Below are 26,913 nucleotides of genomic sequence, written 5' to 3'. Positions count from 1 at the left end.
AGGGCAACTTTTGAGGGAACTTTGAAGGAGTTACATACATGAATTATTTCTAACATCTAATATCTAACTCATAGATTAAGATTTGATATTTAAAGCTACTACGAGGAGCTGACATTTTTGGTTGATTTTGGCTGCCCCTGTGGACAAAAGTGGAAGTGTTTACGAGCACCAGAACCCTTTTAGAAAACCACTAATTTTACCGCAGCAGGGGTCTGACAGTCTGCCCGGCTCAGTCCTGGTTCTCCCTTGCCTCCCTTCCCTCCAGCGGGCTCAGCAATACAGCCTGGGCCTCCAGCAGCGTGGTGTCGGTGTCGACTGCCATCGGAGCTGCGAGGCGAAGCTCTGCTCACTGGCTGGAGGGGGAGCTGCTGCTTCCGGCCACTTAGCTCTTTACCTTCTGCTGCAGGTTCGACTGCAGGTCGAAGGTGGAAAGCGACGCCGGGTCGGGGTCTGTCAGAGCAGAGTTGGTTGCTGCCGGAGCCACTTGAGTCTGAGCTGAAGGACTTTATCTGATTTCGCCAGAACCGGTGGCACCGATGACAAGCGCTAAGAATAACTGTGTGGAAATAGACTGTTTGGATTCACCAATTTGATACAGATATTTCAGTTTGGATCAAATTGATCCACCAATTTCATCCAAACTGATGGATGTCGGATGGATTGACATGGAGTTTTGCATGTCATGGATGTCATAGGATGTATCTCTCTGACTTCGGTGATCCTCTGACGTCACCTTTAGTGCCACAGGAGGTTGACATTTGTGGTTATGATTGAAATATTAAACTACTTTTGGAAGGAGTGCCATGAAATGTAATCTGTTCCCCACAGGATCCCCAAGACTAAAGACACAAGGTTTTCTGGAACTAAACAACCATCTTCAATTCACTTTTGGCACTTAAATAGCTTTCAGAGCTGATATTTGTCTTTAAAGCAAGACATTTATTTTCACACTGTGGTATTGCCAACATCCCCATGTGGGATTCGTGGCAGGCTTTTATGAAGAGGCGTTCTTAGAGAGGCCATCTTGGAAAACAGGTTTTGCCAATCATCTTTGGCACTTCGGAAAAGTATCTTGTATGAGTAAAAGACCAAACATGAGTCCCACTGGAGGTGAAACAGGTTTAAGTCGGCCCTTTAACGACCAATCAAATGAACCACACAGGAGAGAGCTGAGAAATGATCAAAGTTGGTGGATAATATTCAGAAACACGACGGGGACGAGAGCTCAGAAACAGAATGTTTTATTTGCTTTATCGGTCTCCAGTCCTGCTGCAGAAGCTAACCAGCTCAGGAGTACAAACAGAAGGAGAAATCAATGATTTTTAATGACAGTTAAAACATTGAGTTTGGTCCCATTGGATTCTTTTGCTGGAAAACATACAGTGGAGGTAAACAAATCTTGCACAGTATCCAGTTGTTATGCTGCAGTTCTTCTCTGGCTGCTGTGATGTTTGTTCGATGCTGATCGAGCCCTGGGGGAAAGAGAAGAGGGGGAGTCCTTCAGTTAATACAAAGACTACAACATACAGTTTCACAGGAAGTTGTTTTAGGGTCAAACCTGGACATGGCCCAGGTCAGCCTGTTCTCATACAGCATTTGTAGCGTATACCTACGAAAACGAATGCGCTGTAACTTTGTAGGTATTCGACAAATCAATTTGTATGTAATCTACGCGATCATGTACCAGGAAGTATAAAGACCACAACAACCAATACAGGTTGGGAGAAAAAAACAAAAGAGTGTTCTGGCTTCCTCATTTAGAACGAGACGTCAATTAAAAATCTCAGCTGAAGGGATTTCTTTCAAACCTGGCAATCCAATTGTTTTTATCTGGCATATTTGATAATTAATAAAAAAAAAAAGACTGAGATAGTTACAGCACCAATGCACATGCACGATGAAAAGAATGTGAAAAAAAAGACTACACAAAAAAGTCACACGACTTATTTCCATTGTAGTACTTCTTTCAGTAAAATTAAATAAAAAAATGGGGTTCTTTGTCACAAATTCTAAAACCCATAACTCTATAACTCTATAACATTACTAAATAGCAAAGTCAAGTATCATGCATCATAACGTGAAATCCAGTCGTGACTTTGTAGTGGAGCCCCATCTCCAGGCCGGTGTAGGATCACCGGCCGTGTTCAAGCGACGGGACTCCACCCTTTGCTGTCCGCACCCTCGTCACCACATCTGTCCACTGAGAGGACACCATGGTAATTAAAGTGCAGTTGTTTTTATCCACCTCCACACAGATACATCCCCCCCCCCCCACACACACACACACACACACCATGCTGCTCGCTCACCTCTTGTTCAGTTTTACATAGTTTTAGAAAGTAGCACAGGGACTGTAGATTGTACGGTGCTACGTGGTATTTTGTAAGTTTCTTTTTCACCTGCAGAGGTGCCACGGACATATGACTTTCACATTTGCTATTTTGGCTGTATTTGTGCCAAATTTGTAGTGCATCTCAGTGGTAATTTCTTATGAAATATTGTCTTTTTTTCAATGAAAAACACTCAGCAAGACTAAAAAATAAACAATCTAATCAAAGGCAGCGAAAATACAATTTGAAGCCTTCCGTGTGATTTTTTCTCCTTTATTATGTTTTAATTCCATTTGATCTTCTCTGCATCTCATCTCTTTTGTCAAGCGGACTGATTATCCAGCACTTATTTTCGTCCTCCTTTGTCTTGATTGTTAGTGGTCACTTTGTGTTTAAATGTGATATTTTCAAAAAGCTGCCTGTTGCATTGCTTGTGCACCAATTGCATCTCTCCTTGCTTTGATTTTTAAAACAATGTCATCATGTTTTTCTATCTCTTCTTTTTCTACTTTTTTTAATCACTGTGCAAATCAACTTAATGTCTTCAAAGCTTCACTTTATTACACGCATAGAAAACATTTTGACCCGAGGAAGATCAGCGCCACGTCAGGAATGTTGTCACTCGATATTCAGTGTCACTTCTACACCCCCCCCCCCCCCCCCACACACACACAGTACCTGCTGCATGTACTTTGGTCCTTCCTGCAGCACCGTGAATCATCTGCATGAAGAGTAAAACAAACACAAAAGATATAATCTGTCACAACACTGCATAGAAAATTAGTCTATTTTAATGGGTGGTCCTCGGGGCAACACACACACACACACACACACACTGAAGGCGTACCCTGGCAGCATGAGGCTCTTTCCATTACAGAATTAGCTGGGCGGTGCAGATAAACTGAATGTCTCTTCACTCGTCCCTGATGTAAAATGTAAACCTCCCCCCAACAGAGAGTTGTACATCTGTAGGTTGAATGCTTCTTTATCTTATTCTTCTCATTAGCACTGTTAGTATTCTTTATTATCATGTTTGTCACAGCTAGACTCTATTGTCTGTTGTATTATGTTAGCCGTTGCTTTTAGAGAGCAGGATATCAATTAACCTACGTAATAGTCATTTTGTGGAAGTGTTGTTATTTTAACAACGGACCAAAACACAATGTGGCCATGTGGTCTATTGTAAACCACTGGATTCTGTTGCTCATACAGAGAACTGCTGAACTGTGAAGCAAGGGAAGATATTACTTATTTTTCTCCCTGGACTCCATGATTCAAAACAAATGTCTTGTTGCGGGCCACACCCACTTCAGCCCATTTTTAAACTGCTGGCAAACCTTTTGTCCTGCAAATGTCTTCCAAATAAACTGTGCTCCTGAGCACAGGGGTTTTGATTTTTGGAGCAAAATGCATCAAATGCTGCAAGGTCCAGTTAGCCTTGGGTAGAGAACTTAAACCTCACCCTGCCTCTCCCAGCACACACACACACACACACACACACACACACACACACACACACACACACACACGCACGCACACACACATTGGACAGGTGGGGGGCTGGAGGGTTAACAGGGAGACAGAAATAACCTCCAGGGTTGGGCTGTGCTGCGTTCCACGACCCCCTACATAGTTTACATACTGGGAAGTGATATGTTGGTGATCCCTCAGCGTGTGTGTGTGTGTGTGTGTGTGTGTGTACAGGTTTATATTTGGCTCTGGGTTTGATTCTCTCATTACAGACACACCCATCAACAGCTGGATCCAGTGGACCACAGCTGGACTTTGAGTTTTGACTGGACTGTGATTCAGTTCAATAAAATGTAAGAAATTACAGAGAGGATTCATTAATATACAACTTTCTGGACCGTGACTAAAACTGGTCTTATTGAACTTCATTGTGATGACTTGAGTTATGAAACACGACAGAAACACCCCTCGCTCTTTTCTGGGGACATCTTTAAACTTTTACATTTTACTGAGCTTACATTTTGAGCCCGATTCCAGTTGACTCTAATTTCCATTTGAATCCCTGAACAGCACGCGAGCGAGACAAGAGGAGAGCTTCAACACTGTCTGACAGTCAGGAGAGACTGCCAGTTTAAAACCTGCACCAATACTGCCCTCAAGTGTTGGAAACCTGCTACTGCAAAGGGACGGATCTGAAATAACCTCTCACTGGAAATGATAAGACGAAGGTGGAAAATAAAAATAACTGAAGGATCAATAACTGATTGATTAAATTAAGGCAAAGGTGCACAGAAAAATCAATTTACATATAATGCAAAACATAAAAATAACATCATAATAATATGAGGATAATGCTGTTGAAGCATGCATTTATTTATCACCATTGCAACAATTCCACTACATCTTTTGTCTTTCCGCCACACATCTGTTGCCTCTTATACAAACATGCACACCAAACAAACCCACACACGCCTACGTAACCCAATCTGATTGTAATCTAAACTCCATTACGTCATCGTAACTGCTTTATGTTATTGTCTGTATGTCTGTCTGTCTTCCATGTTTATGTCACTATATGTATTTTTTTTGTCACATTGCTTCACCAATAAAAGAAAGAAAGAAAGAATAATGATAATAATAATAATAATTGTAATAAAACAATAGATTACACACAATGAGCTGTTACCACTAAACCTTAATACTGCAATGGTTATTCTCGGGTAACAAATCATTTAATCTGCTGTCTCTTTTTTGCAACTCTGGTTGCAAACAACCAGAGTTTAATTCTTGAATCAAATAAAATGGAGAGGTGCAGATGAATTCACCCTGATATAATTATGGATTATTGTGCTTTTAGGATAACAGGAAGCCTAACTGTACTGTAGTTGACAACCTGTACAGAGTAAATCTGAAACAAACTCTCCGAATTTATTTTAAAACATTCGAAGATTTTACGTCACGAGTGTGTGAATGGACTGAAGGTGAGCGCACAAAGTTATAGACAGCGGAACAGAATGTCTACCTGAAAGAGCCGGGGACATCAGCCGGGCACGGAGTGGACATCAGCCGGACACGGAGTGGACATCAGCGGGACACGGAGTTGACATCAGCGGGACACGGAGCGGACATCAGCCGGACACGGAGTGGACATCAGCCGGACACGGAGCGGACATCAGCCGGACACGGAGTGGACATCAGCCGGACACGGAGCGGACATCAGCGGGACACGGAGTTGACATCAGCGGGACACGGAGCGGACATCAGCCGGACACGGAGCGGACATCAGCCGGACACGGAGCGGACATCAGCCGGACACGGAGCGGACATCAGCCGGACACGGAGCGGACATCAGCGGGACTTGAATCTGCAGAGACAGCAGTTTGACAGATGGCCAAAAATTCAACTATAACGACTGATAGTCGAACAGCAACGCGGGTTTGTGAGTGTGCTCCTCAGACAGCGGGGTGCAGGACGACTGAAGGCTGTCACACTGACCGACGACTTTAAATTTAAACTTAACGCAACACGTGCGCCCAGGAAGCCCAGTTAGGTCTCAGTCAGACTCTCAGTCAGAGCCATAAGCTGCATGTCTAATAATAGATGCCATGTGCTCGAGATCAACTGTAGTTACACCACCATATGTGGACAGGACTTGACTATGCGTTGATACACAATAAGGGAGCTATATGCGGACATGGTGAAATACGCAACATCAATTAAAAACAATATTCTATTATATTAGACAAAACTACTTTTGGACTTGAAATGGATTTGCTCCTCTGTCCTCATATTCTTACCTTCATTCTTGTGAAATAATTCCGGGTGGCATCAAATATTATTTGATCAAAACTCTCTTTGTGTATAAAAGCAGCCGACTAACAACCTCTCCAGTCCCGCGTGGCGCCATGTCCCCCCCCCCCGGGGAAGTTAACGCTCCTCCTCCGCGCGGCTGCTGTGCGCAGATGGAGGCTCATAGGAATGTATGGAGACAGAGAAGCTGTTGTGTTGTGAAATAACATCACAGCCGGCGGCCAGAGGACAGTCCAGCTGCCCCTGTCATAACGACAACAATAATAATAATAATAGTAATAATAAAAGCAATTTTATTTGGTAGAAAGTAATCCTGGTGGTGGCTGTTGGTTCACTTTATTTATACATTATATAGATTTTTTGTGAAATAGTCAGGTGTATATACTGTATATATAAAATATATTATACTATATCATGTATAATATATGTCTATCAGATGCAGATATATTATACTGAATACTGTAGCACAAGCCCACCATAAGAAATAAGTACAGGAAGCCAGTGTTTACAGTGTTTTGATGAAATGTCACTGTAGCCTGAAGGGAAAACAAATCTACCAAATATTGATTTGGGTTTGGTCGGCACTGCAGAGACTCTGCTTGAAAAGACTCTGATAAGGAGCAGAAAAAAACTGGATATTTATACATTTATCTGAGCTCTGTGACTTCCCAACAAGAACAAAGAACTAAACCGCCACCACCTCAGGCCCGAGTCATGCTCCATCCACTTCTGTCTGCTGGGGACAACCAGACACCTTTTCCACAGGTGGTCCTCACGTCTTCCTCCCTGTATACTGCTGATGAAAACTCAGCAAGGTCTATCCAATATTACACCCTCCATTTCTAGCACGAGGAATAAAACTCAGTAGCTCAATTTCACAGAACGAGAGCATCACGATCAATGAAATCCTTTTCCTCCACACTACTTCACTATAACAGCAACAGGATTTTAAATGACTATATATCCGTTTGTCTTTCTCTTTGAGCTCCTTTCTGTGGCTCAGTAATTGGAGTCCAGTCTGACAAAGAGAGACGGCCGTCCTACAGCAGACCTTCTGCACAGTAACATCATTAGATCATTATTAGCACTGCAGCTCCACAGGCCATTCCCGCTGGCTCAGAGAGAGTCAATTATGTTTCAAAGAAACGGCCATTACGAGATCCTACATGCTTTTTGGAAGTTTTAGGAACATGAACTCAATATTGGTTCAAGGATTTTAACTTTTTAGTATTTCTGGCATTGAGGGGACTGTGTATGAAGCAGCAATTAGAGGATCATGAAGGGAATGCGGTTTCGTTTTAAAGAGCGAGAATGTGTGGAGAGAAACATTATGTGACTGTGGTATATTTTCAGGTCTTACACAGTACAGCGAAGACCCCAAGTGTAGTTGTCTTAGATGAAAACCAGATGTGCAGGAGACCAGGGGCAGAAGGGTGGATGTGTAGAATGAGGGGGCCACATACATTCTCTTGCGTTCCGCCCAGATGTAAACATGACATGTACCCTATATAAAGATGAAGCGAGCGCCCTAGAAGGAGGGACTTTCGGATTCGACTTGAGACCTCCGGACGATCTAGACGTCCGTAATGGCATGTGTTGCTTGTTTGTAATAAACTTTATTATACCAGCAAGAACAGTGTCCACGGAGCATCCTTCCTCATCACTTCAACAGAGCTGTTCAACAGTTAAATAGGAGTCAGCACTAAAGCTGTGATTCGCCAGGTTTACTGGAGGTCAGCTATCTTTCTTTGGACCGTAGCCAACAGGGAAACTCCGCTCCGCTAAGAGGTCGTCTGATTTCTCAACTCAAGTGTTTCCGTGTTCACCGTGAGGACAACTGTCTCAGCTGGCTAGTGAAATACTGAAACAAACTACAGCACTGCAACACGTGTTGGCACACAAGTGTCCACACTGCCGGTGGTAAAAACTAACACAAGTCTTTGTGGTTGGAGTGCTGGGTGAGAGGGGTGCTGTAGGCGGAGTCCCAGTCCCTCTCGAACACGGCCTTCAGCTGCGACTGGACGGTCGGCTCCGAGGACTGAGACGCGGTCTGGTTGACAACCAGCGCCGAGCCGGCCGTGTTCACAAAGTAGTCACCTGACCAGTTAGACGTACCTGAAGACACAAACACACAGATCAGATCTCAGCCATTTCAGCGCTGTTGTATATATATTAGTGCTGGGCAAGTTAACGCGTTATTTTTGCGTTAACGCATTCATTATTAATTAACGCCGACAATTATTTTATTGCGCGTTAACGCATTTTTAAAATGTATTATTATTTTATTATTTTTTTTAATTGAAAGACAAGAGACAATACATAGACACAACAACAAGAGGATGACAAGAACAGTGGGATAAAAGCCAGCAAACATCCTATAGTCAGTTGTGTATGTGTGTGTGTGTGTGTGTGTGTGTGTGTGTGTGTGTGTGTGTGTGTGTGTGTGTGTGTGTTGCTGTAGAGAAAAGGCGACTTCCGCTTCTGGTCGAGGGGGGGGGGGGCAGAAATAAAGAGAGAAGCTGCACCAGCTGTTGCTCTCCCTGGAGACTACTGGACATCGCTGCGGTAAAGTCAGCAGACACTCAGATCTCCGGTCAACTCAGCAGACACTTACACTTTAGTGCACCTATATGCTGACATTCACGGTAAACGCATTTAAACGGCACAGATCGGGAGCGAGCGAAGGACTTTGAAAGTTAGCGGAAAGATTAACGTGAGACAACATCCGGTTTCTTCAGACGAACATCCGGTTTTCAGAATAAGATGCCAACAAAGTATGAATTATATTCACATTAAGTATAAAACATGCTACCTGCATCTCGTGAACCAAATGTTATTGCCCTTTTGTTCATATAGTAGTACTTTTAAAATAAAAGTGCGCAATACACTACTTTTGAATTCATTATTGAACTTTGCCATAACAATGCGATTAATCACGATTAAATATTTTAATCGTTGCCCAGCACTAATATATATATATATATATACTAATATATATATATATATATATACAGTTTATATACAGTCAGATGTGAATATTACTGTTTTCATTATTGATTCAGCATGCAGTGTGCGTGCGGCCTTACCTATGTAGGCTATCTTATCGGTCACCATGTACTTGTTGTGGTTGACTCTGGCAAAGGGAATCTCCTTCTGCTTGGGGCTGGCCGGCACCACAAACAGCCTCTGCATGAGGAAATAACAGTCATCAGGTTATGCATTTGACTATAAAACAGTCATCATAATATGTACTAACTCCTGTCTCTGTGGCAGAGGACACATGACCAGCTCTTCTTATGAAGAAACACAGAGGAGCTACTCACCACCTGGATGTCCAGCCTGCTCTTGGGGTCGTACACTGAGGCCAGAGACTTCAGGAAGGGAAACATGACTGGTTGGGTGCTGGCCCAGCAGCTGATCAGCAGGCGCACCTTGACCCGCTTCTCGTACCCGACCCGCCTCAGCTGGGTGTCGATGTCGGCCCAGTACCTGCAGGGGGGAGGGGGGGGGGGTGCCAGACGTGAGACGTGGTGACATCTGTACTAAATGTCATCTAATCCATCTAATAATTGTTGAGATATGTTGTTCTGAACCAAAGTGGTGGACGGACGTAGCGTCATGTCGCTAACAAGGCTAAAACATGACCGTGAGCAGCTCCTAAGAGCTCCACAGACTGTAAAACTGACCTCTGACTCTGCTAAACTGTCCTCCCTGTAGTGAAACGTCACTTCTACCTTTTAGGATGGGAAAACTCCAGGGTGGGCAGGTAGTTCATGACAGCGATGTAGATGAAGCTCTCGGCGTCCTCCATCACGCTGAGGATGGACTGAAGGTCTGGAGTCCGGCCGGCTGCACAGAAGGACGGAGGGGAACTCTTCAGAGGGGAGAGAAAAGAGATCTTGTAAATGTTTTGTTCAATTTTAAGCAACGCGGGGAGCCTTAAACAAAAAAACCTCCCGTCCCTGTTCTCATCTCACCGACAGGTAGACGTTGGACGGCGTGCTGTTGAGCGGCAGCTGGAGGGGCGTGTCCTTGTTGTAGAGGGTGGCGAAGCTGTTGGGCCAAGGCGACGGGATCGACTGACTGTCTCCCAGGAGCCAATAGGCTTCGAAGATCTTACCCAGGTCTGCAGCCAAGCAGCTGCAGTTGTAGACCACCACGCCCAGCTCCTTCACCTGCACACCAGCACAACATTCACACCAAGCACAGATGTTTTTAAACTGCGGAGATGAGTAGGGAAAAAACTGCAGGAGCACAGAATTACTTCATATCAAGACATTGATGTGAAGACTGTTTTCTAGACTTTTCTAAACTTATTTTGAAAAACATTTATCTGGTAATTCCTGAGATTGAAAAAAAATTAGAAATGTCCTAAAGAAATGTCTTAGAAACATATGAGATGTTGGTGCACTCGGGACGCTCATGGAAGTGACAACTCAGCAAAATCAACAGGCCACTGAATATCTGACTAGGAAAGCTACATTTGAGATATTGATGACGTCACAGTATTAAAGCAAATTGAAACTATTCTTTCTGCACGGCGTGTGACCGAAACTTTTGAGGCGACACAAGAACTTCCTCCTAAAAGCAGAAGACATGTCGTTCTGCTCGCATGCTTTCGATCCGATTCAGAAAGCTGACACTGACTTCTGAAAGTAACAACTCAACAATACTGAACAATTCATTATCCACCCGGGAAACCATTTAAGACATTTCCATTCACGTGATTAAAAAAAAAAAGTGATTGTGAGTATTAACCTGTGTGAGGGACCTCCAGTCCATGTTGGCGCTGCCGATGTAAATGTGCTTCTTGTCCACGACCCAGAACTTTGTGTGGAGGACGCCTGAGGTGAGCTCTCTCACGTTAACTGTCCTGATGTCAGCTCCTGACACACACACACACACACACACACACACACACACACACACACACACACACACACACACACACACACACACACACACACACACACACACACACACACACACACACACACACACACACACACACACACACACACACACACACACACACACACACAGTTTGTAAAATATCTAAATGTTGCAATACCCTCATCTCTAGTGTGTTACCTCCTGCGGCTATAGATCGTGACTTAACTGACATTTACTTAAATGAAAGTCATCAAGATTAACACTTAAATGTAGAAAACCAATCCTGAAATAGGTAAGTGTACAAAATCAATTCAACCCCAGGTGTTGATGCAACCTTTACCCATAAAGCATTGCTTCATTTCAACTAGTTTGAGACCATTCTCCACACTTTGATTGAAAATACAGACCAGGGATGATAATACCTTTTACACAATATAATATATATTATGTAATTAATATTTTTTGTGATCGAAAAAACTAGAATATGAAGTAACTGGTCAGCCTTAGTAAATACAGACGATGACAGGCTGCACATGAAGGCACCTGAGTCATTGAGCAGTCTGAGGTCCGCCTGCGGTTGACTCCCCTGTGGTGTGTTCACTGCGATACGAACAGACAGCTTCCCGGAGACTTCGGCCAGTGTCTTCAGAACGGTCTCACCCTGTGAACACAGCAGAGAAAGATGACCTCACCGTTGAAGATGTCACAAGGGGTAAAACTCACCCTGAGGCTGACCTGATTGGCTGTCGGCTCATGAGTGCCTGTGTCTTCATTAGCGAGCGTCCAATAGAAGGAGGCGATGTCGATACTGCTGCGGGCCTCGCCCATCAGATTGAGCCAGGCCTGGAAGATGGTGGGGTGAGTGGTGCTGGAGTTAAACACCAGACCTTCAGGGATGCTCTCCACCACAACGATCCTGACGGGGGAGGGGGGACGGGGCGACGGCTTGATAATAATGACTCATAATAGTTGTACTCCTGCTGGTTCTGCCTAGGACCATTAAACCGATCAGGTGGAAATAGACAGGCGAAGTCCCGCCCCTTCCGCTGTCGGAACTTATTTTGGAAGAAAATAAGTACGGTAGTCAACAAGACAAATATTATTTTAATCATGTTTGAATCGTGCCATAAAACAGTTTGTCAATCTAAAAGATCATTTTTGCAGGTCAAGAAAGTCGCAGTTTGTTGTAGTAACATTTCATTTGTCGTCAAACCGTTCAGTGGACTACATCTCTTGTCTTGCACATAAGAAGTGGACGTAGCCACCGTGACGTTTTAAAGCCTCGAGTTTTAGCGATTTCGACGTCGACATCTTGGATTACGGCCGTCGCCATTTTTTATTTGCAAACAATGAACAGAAGTGACCATATTTGGAAGGCGGAGGAGTGACGTAGTATACGGCTCTGGTAGCGGCAGCGACCTGTCAATCACAGCAGCCCCGCCCTAAAGCCTACCCTGCTTTATGGTCTGTTTGACTCTAAATGGATCATAAGTTACTAAATGAACATCATGCTGTATTGAAGAAGACTTGAAACTAGAGATTGAGACCATAAACTCATGTTCACAATGTTTACTGAGGGAATAAATCAAGAGAGAAGTAGAGTCATTTTCTCATAGACTTCTATACAACCAGAGGAGTCGCCCCCTGATGGTCAGTAGAGAGAATACAAGTTTTAAAACATTTCCGCATCAGCTTCACTCGTAGAACCGGAGGTTGCAGCCTGGTCTTCACAACCATGTATGTCACCGATGCCAACACGACCGCATCGTAGCTTCAGAGAGACGTCACTTACGGGTGTGCAGTCTTTCTAATACTGTGTTTGCAAAGTCTTATACTTACAGTTTTATGACAACATGCAACTTTTAGGACTTGCAAAATGATCTTTTAAAATCGTACATCGTACGTGTAAGTCATGGCACAATTCAAACGGGAAGGGGCGGGACTTGGCCTCCCCATTAGCTTCTGGCAGATATATTAAATGACACGTCAGCCGCTGAGTAGCAAGACATTGTAGTACAGAAATGTCAAAGATGTGTTCTACGTTTCAGGTCATTTAGAATCAGAGTCACCTTCACATCGTTTGTCAGGATTGTTTTCAACAGTAAAATGTCTCAGGATTGACTAAATAATGTCCACTCAAGGTCCGCCTGCTTGTTTCTTGTGGAGCTTTGGATCTAACGGACTATGGAGCTTAACTGTTAAGTGCTTTGAATAGTGCTGATGTGATACACAGTTAGAGACACGAGAGCTGGATAAATGACTGTGTCCGTGTGTGTGTGTGTTTGTGTGTCGGTACTTACGTGCAGGGGTCTGAGCAGGACTCTCCCCGGGGCGGACGGAGGCTGCTGCTGGGTGCCGGACGGGAGGAGGAGACCTTCGGTGTCAGGAGGATGTAGAGGGCCGTGGCGGTCAGCAGCACAGTGGCCACAGTGAGAAGAGCTATGACGCACCTGAAGTTCTGAAAGTGTGTGTGTGTGTTAAAAAGTCAATGAACATGATTTGACCTGATTTGAGTGTGTGTGTGTGTGTGTAACGTACCATCTGTGCTTTACGGTTGGCTTCTTGTCTCCTCCTCTCCACGTCCACCAGCTACAGGCATCAGAAGAATACATGAACACTATGAGGATTGTACACGAGACGATGTTCTTATTTGGAACCACACACAAGCAGGAGAACACTTCATCAGAATACAAACTGCTTCTATATAAACTAATGTTTAAGCGGATATGAAAACGCCGGGAGACACTTTGCCCACAAACCACTGTTGTTTTGTGATTTGGTTGAGCTGACCTGGTCCTGTCTGATTTCCACCACAGTTGAGTTCATGGTGAGTAAAACTGACTACAGCCGTAAATGTGCAAAACTAATTGTGTTAATATTATTAACTCTGTTAATGACAGTGGGATTAAAAGCACGACTAAGAGTGAATATATGATAAAGGGTCACATGGGATGAGCTGTCATCTTACGTTCGGATCGGAGTAACGAGCTCAATGAATCAAACAGAAAGCATTTCCTCTCTTTTAAAATACAGCACAAGTTCTTAAGGCTTATGTATTACTTTTATAATTATAGATTTATTCAACTTTTAGGGTCAAAATAAAGGATGCCAGTCTGAAGTTACAAGGGTTGAAAGGGAAATATTAAAATAGATTTTAAAATGTGGACAAATGAATCCTCACATTAGAGAAGCTTTGCCCAGTAAATGTCTGGAATGTTTTATATGATAAATCATTCACAATCTATACAAAAGGAAGCGTACCTGGTTGTAAGCGACGTCCGTCTTCATTGTGAAAGACAGACTGATTTGATGTCTATCAGTAGTTTCGGCTTCAGGTCAGATTAGGCTCCGCAATTCTAAAAAACAAACAAAGAAGTGGAACAAAAACACACAATGTGTGAGTAAAAGATACACAGCAATCTCAAACACCGTTGTCTCTCCCCTAAACACACACACACACACACACACACACACACACACACACACACACACACACACACACACACACACACACACACACACACACACACACACACACACACACACACACACACACACACCTCTGCCTAACCTTTACGGACGCGACAAAGAGAAGGCTCTAGATGTTTTCAGAGCCACGGACAGAGAATGACCCGAACAGTTCATCTCTAGCACAAAGACACACACACCCACACACACCCACACACCGCTTCCAGCTGCTAGGAGCTGAGCTCACAACGGAACAAACAAAAAAACTGTTTTCTGGAATCTGAGGTCTCGTGATTTATGAGGTTCGATTGCTTAAGAGAGAGAGAGGAAGTATGTAATGCTGACAGCAGCAGTGTGACTTCAGATTGAGGCTTCAGTATCTCTGATTGATGAATGAAAACATTCTGGTTCGGGATCAATCACGAGAGTCTGGAGGTTTCTTAGGTCATGCACATTGAGGAAACAAGCTCTTAACATGTGCAAAATACATTGTTTTTAATCGACTGGATCTTACTTGAAACCGATTTCAAAGAAGACAAAACATTTCCTGCTCGAGCCAAAAATATGCTTTAGTTTGATGCTCTCGTGTAGGCTTGTTGTTTTTAAGGCTGAAGACAAAATAAACAGGAAGAGCAGATATTAAGATTATGTGTGGTATTGAAAAACCTGGAAAAGTCTGGAATAATAAATATAGAGCCATTTTTGAAATCTGACATATTTCATATCTACAATTGAAAGCAGCACTCTTGTTGGATAAATATATTCAACAGGTTTTTTTCCTTATGGGATAAATCTAGAAGCAGTAACAGGGTTTTCCAGCACCACATGTAGCTCCTCTTGCATTGAGCTTTATAAAGCAGATGATCTCTTCAATGATATACTATTCAAACTAAACAAACAAATAAATACAAATAAAGCTCGCAGTGTCTTTGACAATGTGTGCCATGCAGTTACCACAGACAGCAGAGGACAGAGAGGGCTTGTGTATCTGTGCAGAGCAACAAATCACATTAACGTTAGTACATAGAACTACAACAAATCACATTGGTACATAGAACTACAATTTAAGAGAGGAACACGTGACACGCGAGTTGCGGCTCAAGTTTAAAGGCAGAGTCACTCTTGCTCAGTTCTTAAATGACCCCAAAACGACTAAGAAAAGTGCAACACACGTATTTTGTGAGCTTCAAAATAACGTTAGCTAACACAGGGCTAGCTAAATAAGGAATGTAGTTAACGTCGGAGCCCCTTTGAAGAGTGGTGGAGATTTAAAGTTATTAATAAAAACACATTAGAGAAGCAATAACAGACGTTAAGAAAGTTTTGACAGTACCATATTAATTTTAATAGTACCATAATAATTCCCACTAAAAGGTCGTTACATTACACTGTAACCCCCGACTGAGCAGACGAAGAGTCGCTGACAGTGCAACAACAACAGCAACACTAACAAAGTCTCCTTCAGCGTGTAAAACCGTCAACCCACCTGTCACCATGCGTCCAGGTGAATTAAAGTCCCGCATATAACAGCGTCGACGTCCGTTCGTTACACACAGTCACATTTATGGTTGTTGTTTCATTGTTAAACACAAAAAGAACACAGAAGAAGCTCATTCGAGCTATTACAGTAGTGGTTTGGAAAGACGGGACACAGAAGGGGGGAGAGGGTCACGTGATCCGAGCCGGACAGCCAATTAGAGGGGAGCTGTTGGCGTGACGCAGACAGGCGAGTTACAGTAGTGCAGTTCTCAATTATACCCACAAGAGGCCGCTGTTTATCCGTCCGAGTGATACAAAGCAGGCGCACAATTCATAAAATAAGATAAGGCAAAAATAATCCTTCATTAGTCCCACAGGGGGGAAATTTACAGGATTACAGCAGCATACAGTGTAGTGCAAACAAGAGACATAGTAAATATAATAAAGATCTAAACAAGTATTATAAATAAGTAAATAAATAATAGAACAGTAAAGAATATTAACTAAGTAAAAAAGTAAAAGATTATACAATTAAAAAATATCATATCATCAGACAGAATCATTTTTGTATTGCACAGATTTTTAGAGTTGTGTTGTGTGGTGTACTGGGAGCACAGCTGTGTGCAGCCTGACCACGGCAGGAAGGAAGGACCTGGGGAACCTCTCCTTCACACACCGGGGGTGAATCAGCCGGTGGCTGAAGGAGCTGCACAGAGCTGCCAAGGCGTCCCGCATGGGGTGAGAGGTGTTGTCCATCAGGGATGATAGCTTAGCCACCATCCTCCTGTCTCCCACCACCTCCACCGTATCCAGTGGACACCCCATCACACTGCTGGCCTTCTTGATAAGTTTGTTAAGTCTCTTCCTGTCGGCTGTCGAGATGCTGCTGCCCCAGCAGACCACTCCGTAAAAGATGGCTGATGCCACCACAGAGTCAAAGAAGGTCCTCAGTCTCCTCAGCAGATAGAGTCTGCTCTGACCCTTTTTGTAAAGTGCATATGTGTGATCAGTCCAGTCTAGTTTATTGTGAACACCCAGGTACTTATACGATCTCACAATCTCAACGTCCATTCCCTGGATGTTCACTGGTACCGGAGGAGAGTGTTTACCCCGGCAGAAGTCCACCACCAGCTCTTTGGTTTTACCAGAGTTGATCTGGAGGCGGTTCCGCTGGCACCATCCTATAAAGTCCTGGTTCAGTTCCCTGTATTCCCTGTCATCACCGGCGGAAATGAGGCCGACGATTGCAGAATCGTCAGAGAACTTTTGCAGGTGGCAGTTAGCTCAGTTGTATTTGAAGTCCGGGGTGTAGATGAATGGAGCTAGAACGGTTCCTTGTGGGGCCCCCGTGCTGCGGGACACTAGGTAGGACTCACACTCCTGTATCCGCACATACTGTGGACGGTTGGTCCGTGCAGTGAGGTGGTGGTCCACCCAGGTCTGCTCCAGGTTGTCCCTCAGAAGCAAAGGCTGGATGGTGTTGAAGGCACTGGAGAAATCGAAAAACATGACTCTCACAGTGCTTCCAGCCTTTTCCAGGTGAGAAAGGCATCTGTGTTGCAGGTGAGATGACAGCGTCATCCACCCCGATGCCAGATTGATAGGCGAACTGAAGTGGGTCCAAAGATGAGCTCACCAGGGGGCGGACTCTCCAGAGGGGAGACAAGTGAATAGTGTAAACTAAACTCGGGTTTAACAAATATACATCACCATGAAACTTCCCCGGTTGATTACTTACATTAATAGATTTCCTGCAGTGTTTCACCAAAGAGGGGACAGGGTCTTACTTGACCTCTGACTTGACTTCCCAGATGAAGTTTTGTGCATAACTGTATTTCTGCTGCAGGTAACCAGGGCCAAGAGGAGTCATCGGGCTTCACTTTAATTGTGCAGCTAATATACAAATGTTATATCTTACCATCTTGAACTCTGTTTAACCTCTTAAGTGTTAAGAAACCACACGCAACAACAATCCCCTTTTAAAAAAGTGTTTACCCACATTTACTATAACACATAAATAAAGAACAAGAGGTACATAGAGTTCACACCCACATCAAAATATAAACCAATTCCACTGGAAACATCCTTTTCTCGTGAGTTTGAAAGTGTTGAAACTTGGCATCTCTAGTTCCTGCCTCCCTGTCTTCTCCGGCCTCCGGCCTGTTACCTGGGAATCTAACTCAGCGCTCCACCTGGAAGGATGTCTCCATTCCTAAAATGAATCTGGAGGAGCGAGGAGAGAGGAGGCTTGCCCGGAGGAGCTATAAACGAGGATGCACAGGTGTGCATTTCGGCACCCGTGACGAATAATCAATCAATCAATCAAACTTTATTTCAGACTCAGAGTGCAGATAAGACAATGGAATAAAATGACATACAAAATAAATATAAAAGTAAATATATAAGTTATGATGAAGGCTGGTATGCTCTTCTGACAGATGAACCGTCCCTTTAATTGACGTCGCTTTAAGAAGACTCCGAAACACTCCAAAAACACCTGTGCCTGTCTCCTCGACTCCTCGACTCCTTTCACCTCGCGTCTCTTCCTCGCCTGCTCCGCCCGCATCTCAGGTGGGAGGGACTAAGGCGCTAGGAGATGAGGAAGAGGAGAGGGATCGAGGATGTTCTAACTGAGAAATGAGGAGAGCCCTAACCGGAGCCACAGGTGTGAGTGTTATGACTCAACAGGGGGCGCCACAGTGCAAGTGCAGACTTCAGGATCTCTGAGAGCTTCAGACATGAGCGATGGGTGGAAACAGAGACAGCAGAGAGAGAGAGAGAGAGATGATGCATAGAAGGGAGAAGAGACACAGAGTCATGTTTCCTAGTTGTGAAAGCTGCAGTTTGATAAGAGAGAAAAAAGCCAGACTTCCAAAGAATTACACACACACACACACAAACACCTTTTTCCTGCCCACTGCATATCTTTTTTTTTAATTATTATTATTTTGGAGCACTATAAACATTCGCTTGTAAGCGTGTTAATTTCCACTGCGAGGTGCGTGTCATGTGTGCGTGTCTGTGCAGGCGTGTGCGTAACCATGGAGACCATATCCCAGAATATCCCAGACAATTTTTATTCTTTTACAACAGCTTAGGCCGAGTTATGGCGAGGCCATAAATAAAAGCTGACGTGCTTCACTTCCGCAGCAGAGGTCCCTTTCTGTCCTCTCCTAGTCGGTGATGCTTCATCACAAATTGATTTCTCAATCCTTCTAACTCGTCTCACAGTTCATAGTTGTCCACTTTGAATGTTGTTCCTTTAGCTGTATTTCTATATCTGTGTATGAGAGCGACAAAAAACAAAACAAGAGGTGTGTGACCCTGGTGTGTGTATTCTCACCTGGCCAATAGAAATCATTTTGATTCAGATTGTTGTTCACACAAATGCTGTGTAAGAAGTGAGAAGTGTGCTGTGAGGACATCATGTACAACCCCATAGCTACTGTTTTTCCCTCTTCTTTTTAATCTACTTCCTGAATCACCAAGAGGTTGCTGATAGCCTACCAACATACTATAAAGCTTTTTTTATTTTCCTCTTGAGGTCCTTCTTTTTTCCCAGAGTGGGTGTGTTTGTGTCCCAGTGATCCTGCGTCAGGGCTGAACCCGGTGAGTCACCGAGCGGCTACCATGAACTCAACTGTCTTTCATCGTTAACACCACTTCCTGTTTTCCATCTCTGTGTAGTTCTGCTTAAAGACGCTGTTTTAGCCCGTAACGACTTTACCCTTTGCATTCTGGGGAACTGATTCTCGTCATCGTGGTCTCCAAGTGCTTTAATTAATAATTGATTAAGTATTTCCATTTCTGTGTGAATTCCCCCTATTCACCTCTGTGCCATGATGTCATCCTCTAAGTTTCAGTTTAAACTTCTACATATTCTGCTAAAAGTCATATCAATCTTTCCTTATTGGGTAAGAATCCAAAAGTGGCTTCTGTGAATGTGACACGTGAAACTAAAATAAGCAACACGATAGATAGCTGCAGGTTAATAAAATTGAATCAAAACAAATGATTCCATAAAAGACCTGTTTACACCTGCAAATGTGTGAGATCATGCAAATAACAACCCACCTGTTTTTGTTTATTTTGTTTGTTTGTCATTTATTAAGTGAAGAGTCTCTCAAAGGTTTGAGTCCTCTATTTATGGCTGCGTGGGCCATAAAAAGAACGGTGACGTCACCAAAGCCGCTGATCCGATGGTGGCTCAACAGATTTAGAGTAGCAACACAGCAACTGTAATATAATAAAACAAAAGATAATCCTTCAGCAGTGCATTCGCTCTTCCTTCTGTCATATTTCTTCATTTTATTGTATAGTATTAAATACTAAAGATCAACTTGAATATTTGACATTGTTCCTCACTGTTAACTCGTTGAGTTTCATAGTTAAACCTAACTGACTACATGCGCCTCTATCTGGTCAAATTAAACAAAAACGAATCACGGCGAAGCTTAAACCAAGATTGTTGTTCTCAGTTCCTGGAAAGTTTACACATTAGTAGTGCTGGAACAATCAATGAAGTAGTTGACCAACTAAAAAATGTTTTGACAATGTTGAGAAGCAATCTATAATTTAGAGGAGCTTTTTTTCTCCGTTTTATATTATTGTTAACCGAATGTCTTTACATTTTTTGGACAGTTGGGACTAAAAATAATCAACAGATTGATTGATAAAGAAAAAAAATCTTGCATTTATGGCTGAAACTTTGAGTTGATTAATTGATTAGTTAATCAACAGATAAATAGTCAACAATAATTTAAATAATAGATTTTTCGTTCCAGTATTTCTTCGGTGCCAGTTCCAGCTTCTCGTTTGTGAGGATTTGCTGCTTGTCTTTCTCTCATGTAATAGTTTATTTTTCACAATTTTCTGACATTTTACAGGTCAAATATTAAATTAATTAAACGGCCTGATTCTTCTTACTTCCTGAGTCCTTTCCTAATTTCCTCTATGGAGCTTCTGCAACTTTCCTTTTCCTCTCTCGCTGTGCTGTCACCTCGTTTGAAGGAACATGTACGTCTCTTTTTCTGATCCAGGGTTCATTAAAATAATAGTCTTTGTGTCCCATAATGCAAAGGACCAAAGATCCACCGTGGGGACAGTGTCATGGTGCTGTTGAGTCAAAGACAGTCTCGGGCTCACGCCCAGAGGTCAGTACCTGATGTACCGTACTGACTCACACCGTCCTGCTAAACGCCGCACTTCATTAGTCATTCACGATTGATCTGTGGTTCTCTCGCATGTTCTCTTACCGCCACTCAGTCTCCCTCCCTCTCTCCCTCCCTCCCTCCCTCCCTCCCTCTCTGTCACATACACACACACACACACACACACAGCTTCCAGGATCTGTGCAGTTAAAGGATGTAGAGAAGGAAGTGCAACGACGGCTCGGGTTGCTATACGCACCAGTCACCACCCAACTAACTGACTGTTTGACTTGTTAACAGGTTTGGTGGAGAAGCAGCTTGTGTCTTCCTTTAGCCCCCTATAGCTCTGACCTCACTGATCACTCACGTAACTGCACCGACCCAAACCATGAACTTCAATCTAATTCTGACCATAAAACCCTGAAAACCCCAAGTCCCAACCCTCAAACAGCTCTTGGGACCAGGACAAACATCTTCACTTTCCAAAGCTGTCTTCACTCGAGGTCTAAAACTTAAAATTGGTCCTCAAAAACAAGAACACACACACACACACACACACACCACGCGGACCACACCTCGCTCTTCCAGTGCAGCGTGCCACAACGAAACATTCCTTCAAGTCAGAGTTGCTCAACTCCTGACTTGTAATAACTTTTTTTATGAGCTGAGGGACAATAAGGCCTCTGCTCAGTTGTTAGGAATATTTGTTGTATTTATATCGGAATATTAATTCCTCTGTAGAAATCATTCTGCATCTACCTCCGACAGTTCAACCTTGAAAAACAAACTAAAACAAAATATATATGATTGTGGTTGATTCGTGTGTTCACTGTATGTTCATCTCCTAGAACTCCATGCTAGGCCCACACACAGAACTGGTCATTAAATTAGCGCATAAATAAAAGAAATTACATTGATTTGGACTCTGAGCCGGTTTGTCCTGCTCCCCCTTTCACCCATCTCTGAGCTGGACTCGGTGACCAGCGTGGGGGAGGAACGTGGGCGACAGCGGTGAGACGGCAGTGTTGAGCCAGGGAACAGGCCGTCCAGTCACAGGTGAAGGCTGACAGATAGTCCAGATACCGGTGTGGGGGTCAAAGATGGGCTGTCGGCGAGGTCGCTTCGCTCTCAAAAACCATGACGATGTGTTTGTTCCAAAACATTTCCCATAGCAGCTTTTGGACTTTTTGTTCTATTTTTCATTGCGAAACCTCTCCTGTTGTGAAAAGCACACCCTGGTCCATTAGGCCCTTGGGAGGCAGTTATGGTGCAGGCAATGAAGGCGTGTTGGGGGTTGATACTGTAGGAGAGAAAAGGTCTAGAAAGTCACAGTTTATTTGACGTTGAATAAAAAACACAATTTCAGCGATCAGCGATTTTGTTCTGCTGTTTTAGCCACAAATGTCTGCAACTAATGTCACGTGTCTGATTCCCAAGATCCATGTTCTTGACATGCTGGCAACCCTCTGCTCTCCACAGTTGGTCTGCAAATAAGAAAAATGGCCTGAAACCCCTTTTGTAAAAGCACCTACATGTATTCAGTATTTGTATTATACAGTGCAGATGCAACGATTTTGAGCCCTAAAAAACCTTTTCTCCACATTAGTGTGGACGTGGAGTGTGTTTTTAAGTGGACTTTGGGGGCTGTGTGTGTGTGTGTGTGTGTGTGTGTGTGTGTGTGTGTGTGTGTGTGTGTGTGTGTGTGTACTACGTGGGCAGCACAGGTCAGATAGAGCAGGTAACTGATTACCAAGTCCGGTCGAACCAGGTCTGTGAGCGGGAGGAGGAGGGAGGTGGTGCATCCAGAGGTATACCTTTAGTTATCCTCATTAGTTCAACCCTTAAAGCCTTCGACCCTAAACTTTACACCCTGACCATGAATGCAGAGGATTTCCTCTGCATTGTTGTGTTGTCTTGCCTAAGACACAAGAAAAACAGACTGTGGCGGGCCGAGCTCTTTAAGAGGGTGAAGATTCGGTGGTTTGGACAAACAAGATTTGGCCTGCGTGGGTTTCGAATGACCAGCTTGGTTTGAAATGAAAACGAGGAATTTCTTTCATAGAAATCTGTTGGAGGGATGAAAACCAGCGAGACTCGTGCAGATCCAACAATCCATACGTCGGTAATAGAGCGGCACGAAGGTGAAACGCTTAAACCCAAGATGCTCTTTTTTTTTGACGTGTATACGTAAAAAAAAAACGCTATAGTCTCGCATCGGCCTCCCCGGCCTCGCTGCCTAGAATGAGGAAATGGAGCTCAAGTGCTGAGGTTAAAGGTGAGATCGGTTGTCATGGCGACCGGTTTTAGGCCAGTATCAGGGGTCTTATCAGTGCTCTCTAAACTTCTCTGACTGACAGCACCGGGATCGATAGAAACCACCTTTGCATTCCCGCTCGCTCGATTTGAGGGAGTCGAAAAAAATGAATAAAATAATGTTTTATTGCAATTATGCAACAGTTTGAATATTCAGAGGGTTGGAACTCATTTCCCACAATGAACCTGGTTGTGATAACAGGGAATTCAGCTGCAGGGATCTGCGCTCTGATTGGTCTGAGTGTTACATCACTTTTATTCCAGTGAGGGGAAGGAATTTCCCACTTTGAGATCAATAAACCACTGCTGCTACTGCCTCTACTACAAATCACTACTTGTACTCATGCTGCTACTACTCACTAATAGAAGTAGCTGATCTTCTGCTTTTACTATGAGAGAAAACTACAAGGAAAAGACCATTCAAATGTTCAGCAGCGAAATAAGCAGCAAAAATACAAGTGCTTGATGTAAAACAATTGGCTTCTTTCGTTAGTTATTTATGCATAGTAAATTACTTTCCCTGTAAAAAGAATCAAAGAATAAATATCGCACAAAAAATGGAAACCGCTCAATTAAGATACAACTACCTTAGAATTATACTTAGTAAAGCACAGTACTTTCCACCACTACTGTGATACTACTATTGCTGATGCTGCTTCTACTGCTGCTAATTGTACTACTACAATTTATGTTACTATGCTGCTACTTAATTCTTATTTTTGATAATACTACTGTTACCACTACAGCTAAACTACTATCACTAATACTAAAGGTTTACTATAACAACTACTGCTGCTACTATTACGTGTACTCCTTCGGCTGCTTGTATCACTTTGATTACTACCTCCTCTGTACATCAAAACCTTCACTACTACAGCCAACGCCCACACGGATATTTCTTCATTTCCTCTACCACTACTGATGCTACTGATACAAGAGCTACTGCTAATACTTCTACGACTACTATGACGACCAATCCTTTCCAGCTACTTCAATACACTACTATTTATTCCTACTTCTGCAGCTTGAAGTACTAGAGGTAGAAGTATCTCTACTACTTCAACTGCCTGTCTGCTACATCTGCCATTATGATTAAAACAAGTGTGTGTGACTGTGAGTAGTTTAACACTGTGTGGTCATGTGTGTGTGTGTGTGTGTGTGTGTGTTGTGTGTTTAGCTTGAACTACACTGCCATCAGTTCTGGTCTAAATGTTGTGTGAATACTGGTGAGTTAAATGGGTCCTCCAGACTCCAACAGGCCGATTGTTGTCACGTCTTCTTCTTGATTTCTTTTATTTTCCCGCCTTCACGCTAGTTTCCTTCCTTTAGTTCGCTGATGCGACTATTAAAAATAAGCAACATTAATAATGTATTCGAGTGTAGATAACAAAAGCTCCAGTCTCCCTCTCTCTCCGTCTGTCTGTCGCTGCCCCTAAAACTGGCTCTGCCTTTCCCCTCTTATCAGTGTGTGTCCTGGCCAACCCCCACCCACCCCACCTGTAGCGCCGGGGCCACATCGCCACCGTTACTCATTAACCAGGACTTCCTTCTATCCAGGCCAGACAACCCCCAGGTCACTGCCCGACCCACAGCGCTGCACTTTTCAGATGCTAATGGTACACTGCACTGCTGATAGCACGCTCCAGTTGGACCCAAAGATAGAATCAACAATCGAACAAAAAAAATACAGAATGAGGACATAGTAATGTCCTGTTATGTGAGGGAATTGTATTTTCTTTTTTTTTGTACAGTGCCTTTGCTGTAATCTGCCTCCTGTCCAGCCTATTGATACTGACCCACAGTGAGAGTTGTAGTTCTCGCTTTTCGCCACACACTGTCACAACAGCAGCACAAGACTGATGGATCTGGACTGATGGTTTAGTGGAGTGTCCTCTCAGTGAATGTTTCTATTATGGTAGCTGAGAATGGAGAGAAGAGAAGTCGTTTTTGTGGCAGAGCTGTTAATTCACTCTGTGTTTACAGCACCAATCATGTCAGCAAAAGCTCTCTACTGCCGGAGGAATTATCGCTCTTGTCCGTCGGGTGCAGAGGAGGAAGTTGGGTGACGTTGTAATAGAAGTCTGGGTCTCATCGTTCGTTTCCCTTACTCACAGTCAATGTCTGTTTCTTTTAACTATGATCACGATCGTTTCTAAACCTTCACCGTGTGGTTATATTGTAACCTTGACAATGAAGTTACCCTAACCTTAACAAAGTTGTAATTTTCCAGACGTGTCTGTGCCTGAACCGAACCAAACCTTTATCATAGCTGTATGATACCAGAAAATAGCTACATTCTTGCATCAGCGATTTGCTATGATCAGAAAACACTTCTATAGAGCGTTCAGACTGAACGCATGTAGAAGTGGAGGTTGTCACCCTGATGTAACCCATTGGCTTGTGGACTACGATTTTAAAGCCATGAGATCGGGATTTTGTCCGTCGCCATCTTGTCCAACCAAAAAAAGGTTACAATTAACTTCCATGAACTGGAAACACAGTGTGGAAGGGTTGAAGTTGTGAGACGAAAAACATGGACAACTCCCAGACCGGACAACGTCGTGGTAGCGACGTGTCAATCACAAGGTGGCCCCGCCCTAAAGCATATCCCTACTTGTTTTTATAACCAGAGGAGTCGCCCCCTGATGGCCATTAGAGGTCTATAGGGGAGGTGTAGTGATTCCAACATCACCTACGCCGGTCAGTGGATTCAATCCCGTTCAGAGTGCGTGGGCAAATCTTCACCCTAGTAATATGTACAGCAGCAGTACTTTTTACCCATTCATGTACAGACAGCTGGATTGCTTTGATACTGAATAAAACGTGTCATGATTCTGTAATGCGAGCACAGCCGATGACAGGTAACACAAGCTAACTAACCAGCAACAAACCGGACAAAAGAAACCGATGCACAATTCAATTGACATCCAAATATTTGTGCCGCTGCAGATATCAACATTAGCTTCTACAATTAGTGAGTGCACACGTCAGGTGTGTTTCAGGCATCGCGGTCATTGTTTGTTAGCTAATGCTGATATGATAAAAAAAATATATATATATTAGGATTTTTGTTGTAAGCATGAAGCCACTACCGGAAATACAATTCCTGGAGCCGCTGCGTCCCGCACAGGATGCATTATGTGACATGAAAGCCCACAACTACACATGGCAGTTAGGTGTGCAGTGGTGTGCAACACGCTGTGACCAGATGCCACTGTCGATAAAGAGCCTCCCTACCACCTGTCACTGCGACTGTTTACGAGGATTGCCGTGACTTGTCCGGGTCCTGCTGCATATTTAAAGCTCTTTCGTTGCATTTGGAGATATAGGGTTGAACTTTTAAACTCTTTAAATAAAGGGAGGACAAGTAATGCCATCTGTTCCTGCAGCGTATTTCACCGCAGTAGCTGGAACCTGAGCTGTGAACGACTTGCATAGATCTCATGCCTTCACTTGATAAGATTTAGATTCTGCTCAATGCCTGACCGATAAAGAATTAT

The 26,913-nt window shown here is 43.5% G+C and overlaps 1 protein-coding gene across 6 annotated transcripts; it reads right to left on the bottom strand.

The window, feature by feature from the left end:
- Nucleotides 1-1,225: 1,225 nt before the first annotated feature.
- On the bottom strand, nt 1,226-16,119 carry pld3 (phospholipase D family member 3). Of its 6 annotated transcripts, XM_076111987.1 has the most exons (16): nt 15,958-16,119; nt 15,426-15,459; nt 14,265-14,359; nt 13,542-13,592; nt 13,304-13,461; nt 11,739-11,919; nt 11,547-11,664; nt 10,869-10,996; nt 10,088-10,285; nt 9,845-9,984; nt 9,434-9,599; nt 9,197-9,296; nt 8,043-8,225; nt 5,323-5,664; nt 3,009-3,051; nt 1,226-1,472 (listed from the first exon to the last, which is right to left on the bottom strand). In XM_076111987.1, exons 3-14 carry the CDS (start codon nt 14,289-14,291, stop codon nt 5,627-5,629), a joined length of 1,488 nt encoding a protein of 495 aa, XP_075968102.1. In that variant the 5' UTR covers nt 14,292-14,359; nt 15,426-15,459; nt 15,958-16,119; the 3' UTR covers nt 1,226-1,472; nt 3,009-3,051; nt 5,323-5,626. The 6 variants fall into 6 exon arrangements, with proteins under 6 accessions (XP_075968102.1, XP_075968101.1, XP_075968103.1 ...); XM_076111986.1 differs by lacking the exon at nt 15,426-15,459; XM_076111988.1 differs by lacking the exon at nt 15,426-15,459 and having other exon boundaries at nt 7,471-8,225; nt 15,958-16,118.
- Between the last annotated feature and the right edge of the window lie 10,794 nt (nt 16,120-26,913).

This window comes from Anarhichas minor, unplaced genomic scaffold, assembly GCF_050575085.1.
Source record: "Anarhichas minor isolate MPS153535 unplaced genomic scaffold, ASM5057508v1 ptg000046l, whole genome shotgun sequence".
NCBI classification, from domain to species: Eukaryota; Metazoa; Chordata; class Actinopteri; order Perciformes; family Anarhichadidae; genus Anarhichas; species Anarhichas minor.
This window is presented reverse-complemented; position numbering and strand designations above follow the sequence as displayed.